Consider the following 9719-nt stretch of genomic DNA (forward strand, 5'->3'; position numbering starts at 1 on the left):
ATGACGGTGTTCATTGCTTCTCTGTAAGTCAATCTTCGGGCTTCCTGCCCTCCGGTATGGCGGTATCACATCTGGAAAGCTTGGGGTCGATGGGCTAGCCTTATTATGAAGGAGCCCGATGCTAATGTTTAACAGTTTCCTCCCCAAAACGGTCCAGTTCGACGTCCCGGTCACCAATCACCGGAGTGCATGGTCCGAGAAGAAGTATCCGTTCAGCACGAAACCCGCAAAGCCAAGCCCATTGGAGCAACCTCCCAGCTTGTTCCAACCAACCAATATCACCCCCCCAGAGACACCTACCGACGAGAAGAAGCGTGACAATCCTTTCGCCAATGAAGATGGCCTTAGGGTCCACATTCCCCTGTCCGAGTCGAGTACAGATAGCATCGATGGTCCGGCTGATAGGAGCTCCCCGACATGGGGTGGTCGGCCTGACCAACCTATGTCACGCGCCAACTCCCCCCCACCGCCCTCGATAGTGGACAAGGGTAGACTCCTGCAGCAAGCAATTGGTCGCCAAAGTTTCCTCAAGACTCGCGCAGCCCGGAGCGGTAGCCACGACCGGGTCTTCGAGTCTGCAAATTGGAGGATTGTCAACGCTGATCAAGGCAATGGTGGTTTGAGGAATGCTGCATTGGCCGCAGCGCGCGAAGGTTTTACCGGTGATTACATCTGGGTTGGCACTCTGGGCATGCCTATTGATGCCCTGCAGGGTACTCAACAGCTACAAGATATCGAGGATAAGCTGGCAACCGAGCATGACATGCTGGCAGTCCTGCCCTCTGATAAGGACTTCAACGGTCACTATCTGCACTACTGCAAGCAAATTCTGTGGCCGGTCTTTCACTACCAGCTTCCAGATAACCCCAAGAGCAAGGCCTACGAGGATCACTCGTGGAAGTACTATGTCAACGTGAACCAAGCGTTCGCCGACAAGATCGTCAAGAATTGGAAGCGAGGCGATACCATCTGGGTCCACGACTATCACCTCCTTCTCCTTCCTGCTATGATTCGCAAGAAGTTGCCAGATGCCAAGATTGGTTTCTTCCTTCATGTCGCCTTCCCGTCGTCCGAGATTTTCAGGTGTCTTGCTACACGCAAGGATTTACTCGAGGGCATGCTGGGTGCTAATTTGATCGGATTCCAGATCCATGAGTACACAAGACACTTCCTTCAAACCTGCAGCAGGCTTCTGAATGCGGAGGCCACTCCAGATGGGCTGCAGCTTGAGGATCGTTTCGTCGATGTATTCAATTTACCCATTGGAATCGATCCTGTCAGTTTGGATCAGCACCGCCAGGAGCCCAAAGTTCAGGAATGGCTCGAGGTCTTGCGCAAGAAGTTCCAGGGCAAAAAGGTCATTGTTGCTCGTGACAAGCTTGACCATGTTCGGGGCATCAAGCAAAAGCTCCAAGCTTTCGAGATCTTCCTGACTCAGCATCCAGAATGGCGTACCAAAATGGTTCTGTTCCAGGTCGCCCTTTCTTCTGGAGAAAAGAGCGAGCTTGACAAGACTGTCTCTGACATCGTGACCCGTGTAAACTCATCACATGCAAACCTGGCACACCAGCCCTTGGTTTACCTCAAGCAAGATATCGATTATGCGCAGTATCTTGCGCTGATGAGCATTGCAGACGGCTTGATGATCACGAGCCAGCGTGAGGGTATGAATTTAACTTCTCACGAATTTGTATTCTGTCAGGACGGCAAAATCTGCGAGAAGAAGCATGGTGTGCTCCTCCTTTCCGAGTTTACAGGTACCTCGTCATTGTTTGGCGGCAATGAGTTGTCGATCAACCCGTGGGATTACCGGGCCTGCGCGGACGCAATCATGAAGGCTGTCACCATGAACGAGGAGGAGAAGGAGGCTCGCTGGACAAAGCTGTCTGAGGCTGTCAAACGCCACACCGGTGCGCATTGGTTTACTGAATTGATGACGCGTTTGGACCGTGTGTACGAAGAACAGCAGCGCCGCGATCAGACATCGGTCCCCCGTCTTTCTCTTCATCATCTCGTTCAGCAGTACAGTCGCAGCCAGCGGCGCCTCTTTATCCTTGATTTCGAGGGCACATTGGTTAGCTGGGGCCCGGTTAACCAGATTATTCCAGTGAGCCCCCAGGTAAGTGTTCCATTTTGTGAGTCAGGTGCCCTATCGATTGCTAACAGGCGTTGATAGCGTACTCTTGATGTGCTCAATGATCTTCTTATTGATGAGCGTAACACAATCTATGTCATGTCGGGTCGTCGTCCCGAAGAGCTTGACCGCCTCTTCCGTCGTGTCCCCAACCTTGGTTTGATTGCTGAGAACGGTTGCTTCCTCAAAGACTGTGGCAGTTCCACATGGACCGAAATGGCCGACCCAGAGCAGATCCGTACCTGGAAAGAGCAAGTCAGGGGTATTCTGACATACTACCTTGAACGCACACCTGGCGCTGAAATCGAGGATCGCCGTTGCTCTTTGATCTTTCACTATAAATCGGCGGAGGATTACGAGTCAGCCATGAGGCAAGCCAATGACTGCGCCAGCCATATCAACGACGCCTGTGAGGAACAGCGCGTGCACGCGATTCCGCTGGATGGCTGCGTGCTGGTCGAGCCAATCGACTGGACCAAGAGCACTGCCGCGCAAAAGATCTTTGATGACCTGCGCACTAAGATGGGCCCCGATGAGCAACACGAGTCGCCGGTCGATTTCCTCATGGTAGTTGGCGATGGACGTGACGACGAGAAGGTATTCCGCTGGGCCAATACGCTAGGTAAGGAGGGCGTTGTCAAAGAGGTCGTCACGGTCACTCTCGGCACCAGGAATACCGAGGCCACGGCCACACTGACTCAGGGCGTTAGCGGTAAGTCATCCCAGCGTATGGTATGGTTCAGTTCCTTGAATGTTGCTGACCATCCTTCAGGCGTCCTGCTGGCCCTCCAGAAACTAGCAAGCATGGCGTAAGCATCCTTGCTGCATTGCTGTGTTTGCGTTTTGCTGCCTCTTGTTTTACTCCAGTATATTGCAGCAGAATACCGATGATGGTTGTGTAGGGCTGGCGTTCCGGTGCGCTTCCGCCGGAAGAGTTGGGTGCGCGTTGCACCCCCGAGAGAGTCTTCTCCCTGGGCCTAAGTCAAGGCTCCAACCTCGAAAGACTCAAAAAAAATACGATGATACCAGCAACAAATATATGAACAAGCCGTAGCTGGTTTCTTCCAGCTACCTTTTGATTTCTTCCCCCTCCCCCCCTTTACGGTTTTCATTATTTTGCAACTTCAACTTTTCTTTCTGATTTTTTCTGCTACGCGGTCCAAGGTCTCGGTTAGCAAACTCATGCTGTTGTTACTCTCCTCAATGTCAGTTCCAGCGTAGTTCGCAACCGTTTCCCATCCCCATTAGTTCGCGTGGCTCTTTGACTTCCTCTTTCGCATTTATTCTTCCTGTCCCTCTGCACGTCTCCCTCGTTACTTGGCCTTGTTCGCGCCATCCCGGCGATCGATCGGGCATCGACTGCTCTCCGCTTGCCTCAAGGGGAGGACCTGACCTTAATGTATTTGGGTCAAAAGTGTGCTACCCCGGCAAAAGTCAAGCTACAAGGTCGTTTGTAATCGCCGGCAAGTAATCATGATGATGGGACCAGGGAGTGGAAAACATAGAGCTGGGACGGATGGGTCAGATTGAAACTGGGCGTTGGGATGTAAATAGATTGGTTGCTTTTGCTCATGTATCCTCATGTACCCCTGGGGAAGGGTTGGGAGGAGTAACACTGGGACAATGTTCCCCAGCAAATGGGGCATGGGATCAATCATGTTCATATCACTGGCAGGGAACATATGGAGTTTAGACGGATGATCAATGGGCGGCACAACTTCGTCAAGTTGAAACTGGCTGAAACAAACAAACGAAAGTCACTCGTTAAGTCCTGACGTCAAAACATGCTGATGACATGTTGTGTGGATGGAAACTTGGTTGTGCCTTGTGCAAACTGCAAGATATGTATATGGTGTAACTGCCCGAGTGTTTAGCTCGCGCTTGGTCCTCTGGGATGACATCACCTCCGAAGTCGGACTGCGGGTAGGGTCCGTGCCAAATCAGGAACAGGCCAATGCCCCACGATCATCCAGCGATCTGGGGCCTGGTATGACGGAAGAGCTAGTCGTTCCGATCGGAGCAGCTTGTCAAGCGGGAATCCGGGGTACTCTTGCTGGAGGTATGATCGGACGGCAACCTGCGGTTGCAATTGTTATTGTGGACACTGTGATTTCACAACTTCCAGAACATCAGAATTGACAGGTCAAACAGTCGCGGGATCTTCCAGCTGTGCCTGCACACCAAGTCGAGAAAGGTATCAATATGGCGCCTTTCCCTCCACCCCCCGTCAATACCATTGACTGGTCAAACGTTGGCTTCAAGGTTCGCGAAGGTATGTGTGTTCTGTGTGCCTCGATAACCCTCGACCTCCACAGTTGCTCAATCAGGTTAATTGGCTGACCAACCTTACTTGTCGACATCACAGTCAATGGCCACATCGAGTCGCACTACTCTGTCAAGACGGGCAAATGGTCACCGCTCAAGTTCGTTGCTGACCCTTACATCCGTATCCATGGCATGGCTCCGGCCCTCAACTACGGCCAACAAGCCTACGAAGGCCTGAAGGCTTTCCGCCTGCCCAATGATTCGGGAATTGCCATCTTCCGCCCGGATCGTAACGCCGAGCGGATGCAGCGCAGCGCCGAATTTGTTAGCATCCCACCCGTGCCCACTGACCTCTTCCTCGATGCCGTTAAGGCGGCTGTTGCCCTCAATGCCGAGTATGTGCCACCGCATGAGACCGGCGCGGCCATGTACATCCGGCCACAGATCTATGGTTCATCGGCCCAGCTGGGTCTCAGCCCACCCGAAGAGTACACCTTCTGCGTGTTCGTCATCCCGACCGGCGTGTACCACGGCACGCATCCCGTCAAGTGCTTGATCCTGGACGAGTTTGACCGCGCGGCGCCCAACGGCACTGGCAGCGCCAAGGTTGGCGGTAACTATGCACCTGTGCTGCGGTGGAGCGAGAAAGCCCACAAGGAAGGCTTTGGCATCACCCTGCACCTGGATAGCAAGAAGCACGAGGAGGTCGATGAGTTCAGCACAAGTGGTTTTATAGGCGTTATTGTCGATGGCGAGGATGTGACGATGGTCGTGCCGGATAGCAAGGCTGTTATCGACAGCGTGACGAGCGATAGCATCCAGCAGATTGGGCGTAGCTTTGGGTGGAAGGTCGAGAAGCGGGCAGTAAGTGCTCCTAGTTCACTCCTGTTGCGGCACGTTCAGCAGCTAAGACCTTTGCACAGATTAAGTACTCCGAGCTTCCTAACTTCACTGAAGTCATGGCCGCGGGGACGGCTGCAGCGCTTGTGCCCATCCGCTCCATCACTCGACGCATTGCCCCCACTCTTCCTCAGGACCACCCACGTGTATCGGTTAAGGAGGGCGAGGAGACCATCACCTACATTCCCGATAATATTGAGGAGCCTGGCCCGCTGTGCACGAAGCTACTTGCCCAGCTCAAAGGCATCCAACTCGGCAAGCTGGAGGATTCCTTTGGCTGGCGTTTTGAGGTCACCGAGGAGGATGGCAAGCGCGTCCTCAACAACGGGAACATCTCTGCATAGGAGCTGTGCTTGACTGGATGGGGGACTGTCGTGCTGTTAGATGGCAGTGTTCGATGAACGGACGACAGGGCGAACACTCTTGCGCTGCGTTATCTAAGCCTAGCTGCCATGATACCTATTCTTGGGTGTCTTGTCTTGCATGGAACTCAAACAAAGGGGAAACAAGCAAAAATGGATTTTCAAAAGAAAGGGGTTGATGATCAGCATTGGATTCCTGTAATATGTGTTCTTCCTGTATACCTTGGTACGTAGTATCATGTGTCGAGATGGAGCCTACGCGTCGCAACCACCAATCTCCACGTGAAGACATTCGGAACTTCTGCGGGTGGAGCCATGTCATGTCCCAGGATCGTCGGCTGGGGTTCGACGGCGACGATCTGGTCCTTTAACAGCCCACGTAGTGTGGGGTCTCTTTTCCTTAGCCCACACTTCTCTCGGCTTTCCCCGCATGAGGTCCTGGTTGACATTATATTGATGATAGGACTCCAAGCACAAGAGCAGGTTACAGTGGTTACCCACAGTTCCCCGCTAAGGGTTCATCCTGATCACCGTTCGAGATGCCAAAACGGCCTACCCTCTATCATATCAATTCTTTTGACCCACTGTTCAAGTTCACAAAAACTAACATTACAGATTGTAAAAGTAGGATAGGTATTCTGTGATCAAAGACAGTCAGTCGTACCGATCTCCCAAACCTTGGTCATTGCGAGCACCACGACCATCACATTGTTTTCTCACCTCAAACCTTTCTCCCTCTCCAAGCCAGACCTCCCCGTCATCCAACCGAATCCCTAGCCTCCATCTGCCAAGTCCTGGCCACCAGTTCTCGAACCAACACCGCTCTCCTTCTAACATCTCCTCCTGTCTCATATCAACAATCACCAGCCTTGCACGTTTCGATCTCTCCCAGTAATTCCCCAACTTTACCCACTTCCCTTCTTGTTCGGTCCCCACCAACTCCCCGTGACTCCCCTTTCCTTGCGGTAACGGGGGTTGCACGAAAGTTGTGTTTAGCAAACTGAGCTTACTCAGGAATGCTGTTGACAGTCGGAACGGCGGAAGCCATCGAATCGGTTTGATGATGGTGCGAAAGAAAGGATGAACGGAGGGGAAAGGCTCCGCAGGGTCGTACTCAGGGTCGTCATCATAAGGAGATCTAGCGGGGGTTGACGTTGGATGGTGGTCGTGAGGGAAAACGATGATATGCGCTGTTGGTGGGTTCGATGTTGATTCTGACCAGTCGATACGGGCAAGGTGGGTTGGTAGGTTCCAGACTAGAGTTTATGATATGAGCGGTTGCCACAGGCGTCTCAAACAGGGATCATAAAGGGAGGAATTCTCATACTTTTGCGACCATTCCAGCACGCATATTTTTGGGTCACATACATGCGGGTGACACGGTAGTGGCTTTTCTTTGCTGGTCTCCCTTTCTTGCCTTCAACTTGGTATTCGAAGAGGCCTGGGGTGAATATCATCTCTTCATAAGGACCGACGGGGGTTTCATGGTACCGAATAAGTTGGATCATGCTAAGACCGCCCTTGGGGGAACCGGATTCCTTAGATGCAAAGCCAGATTGAAGCTCTAAAGGATGATATGCTTTTTCTGGAAAGTTCTTTGTTGTTGCGCGATCAGTACGAAACGGAATAATGATGATAGTTGCTTTGGTCTTCCATGGTGGTGGCGAGAGGGTGATGGGGCCAGTTGGAACCGTGTCCATGATGTTTTAGCAGATCTCCACGGGAGACGCTCTACACGCTGGGATTCCAGCAGGATAAATGCTTCTTACTCTCCTAATCTAACATCCGTTATCTGCACTCACGGTATTGCCCCGATGGACAGCGTCCCTGCCTTACCATGACATGGCAGCTGCCAAGGTGGTGTGATCGAGGTCTTGGGATCTCCCACATTACATGTCGTAAATCAAGCCAACTTCCGAGACTGTATCCAATCAAGATAACCCAAGTATGATTCGAGTAGCATTGAAGTCTGCATCCTGCGAATTCCGAGTCGTGCTGGCCATGGTTGTTGATCGCGAGGCTCAGAGGTCGGCAGGTACCCGCTAGGCTAAGTTTCCCACTGTTGTTACTTGCGTGGGGGGCACTATCCCACCAGAAAATGAGGAACGGAGTTGCCACTTTCAGACAATAAGCAGGCAGAATATAAACCGCGGGATGGCATTCCAACAAAGTGGTACCATTCAAGCTACTGTAGTGGCATTCATAGCGGGGTTTGCCCCGTCCAAACTTCAATACCAGATGCACGGCCAAATCTCCAGATGTCTCCTGCTGTGGGGTGAAACAAGGATATCATCATCACTGTCCAATATTCCACAATCGTCATTTGGCCTGTTAGATCTCTCTTTCGTTTCTGATATTATGTTGGAAACTACGGAAGGCTCGGAGGCAACCTGACCAGCATGTCCAAACTTTTAGAGATCGAAGGGATGACCGGTAGCACTTCCCCTCTCCATCTCTTGCCTAGTTGATGCAGCGTATGTCAGGACACCGCATGGAAAGCGCAACTCAATATATAGGAACATAAGAAAAATCCGAAACAGCAGCAGCGTCCTACTAACTGCTTCGCAACACCCGCTCCTCCAGGACGGAACCCAAGATTGGTTAGCTAGGTTGTTACGCAGCATCCCAGCTTTGATCAAGCAAGACACAAGAGACCAAGCCAAACTTGCTCCACGAACCGTGCATCTCAGGGTTATGTATTTCCATCTTCTCGGCCCTATCAGAATCGAGAGGGCATAACCAACACTTCGTACGCCAGGATATTGATTGGTTGCGGAGAAAAGCTGTAACAGCTGTCATGAGAGGTACAACATTTCAACCTGAGAGTTCTAGCCTCTCTGGACCACATCGTCAAGATGACTGCTTCAGCACTGAACGCGAGGGATCTGCGTCATTTCGTCGTGGCCGGGATTGGAATGCCGCGTTCCAGGCGACTTCATTCCTTTCGAGGCATCATGCTTGGCAACAGATGCTGCAAAGCTCAAGCCCAAACATTTGGAGAGTCTGAGAGCAGTCTTACTAGCCATTCTTCCCCTCGTTTGACACACGGGGCCGTCAGCAACTTGGCTCCAGCAAATGCTCTACTTAGAAGGGACGTGCTGGCTAGTGGTCCAGATGGACACGATTCTCGAGCCTTTGACCCTTGCAACAGCTCACCGCCCCAACGCTTCGAAGATCCAAGCATTTGGCTTCTACCACGCCCCCTGTGGCATGGGTTGGAATTGGAAACCCTTATGCGAACTTCCTGTCATGGAAATTTTGGTAATTATGACTTACATTCCTCCATCAGCGGTCAAACTCTAGCATCACTTAGCTCTGGTGATAGAGAAGAGAGCACCAGGCTGTCAATGCCAATTCCCAGTAGAACCGACAATCCTGGAAAAAGCTCCATTTATTTCCAACAGATAGGTGGGAGGCTACGCAGTCACCAGAGCATCCCAGGAACACCTGCTTCCTATGCGAGTTCGGCACATCCATCTCAACAGGAGCCACAGACTCCTTCTGATCGTTTCATGATTTCCAAGACCGGCTCTCACAGGGAACCCATCTACGTACAGCGGATAAATGCAAGAAAATATAGCTGGGACAAGTCCGAAGCTTGGAACGCAGATGTTATAGAGAAAATTGAAACCTCTTCCAGCCTCCACGAACATATGTCGAGCCTGGATTCCTCATCCAGTGACCCAGTACGACCTTACGGCCCATCTGGCCCTTCAGTAGTCAGCGCGGCTTGGACAAGAACTCTGACTCCAAGCACCTCTTCCAATGACTTTGGCCACATCTCCCAAAGGAAAGAGACAGGCGTCACAAGACTGCCACTTTGTCATAAAGAGATGTGGCGGTTGACTGAGTCACGCATATCAGCAACTCTGGCACAACAAGCAAGGCGCAGACATGTTGGCTTGGTTAAGCCCGTGCCACTTGACTCATCAATTTTAACTCCACCTGCTCACAGGACTCACTCCAAATATTACCCCGTCCCTGAGATCGACAATGAGCAGCTGGATGTCTTGAATTTTGATCTGAAATGTGACTCTGATTATGACCAAGAAATATCC

The 9719-nt window shown here is 51.8% G+C and overlaps 2 protein-coding genes across 2 annotated transcripts; both read left to right on the forward strand.

The window, feature by feature from the left end:
- On the forward strand, window positions 1-2947 carry CTHT_0055710 (alpha,alpha-trehalose phosphate synthase subunit-like protein; the record flags this gene model as incomplete). Its single annotated transcript, XM_006695838.1, has 4 exons — window positions 1-23; window positions 136-2119; window positions 2177-2846; window positions 2907-2947. 4 exons carry the CDS (start codon window positions 1-3, stop codon window positions 2945-2947), a joined length of 2718 nt encoding a protein of 905 aa, XP_006695901.1.
- A 1389-nt stretch (window positions 2948-4336) lies between these two features.
- Window positions 4337-5643, forward strand: CTHT_0055720 (uncharacterized protein; the record flags this gene model as incomplete). The annotated part of the gene is made up of 3 exons (XM_006695839.1): window positions 4337-4406; window positions 4500-5263; window positions 5323-5643. The coding sequence occupies 3 exons, from the start codon at window positions 4337-4339 to the stop codon at window positions 5641-5643; spliced, it is 1155 nt and encodes a 384-aa protein (XP_006695902.1).
- Between the last annotated feature and the right edge of the window lie 4076 nt (window positions 5644-9719).

The sequence above is a fragment of the Thermochaetoides thermophila genome, assembly GCF_000221225.1.
Source record: "Thermochaetoides thermophila DSM 1495 unplaced genomic scaffold scf7180000011820, whole genome shotgun sequence".
NCBI lineage: Eukaryota > Fungi > Ascomycota > Sordariomycetes > Sordariales > Chaetomiaceae > Thermochaetoides > Thermochaetoides thermophila.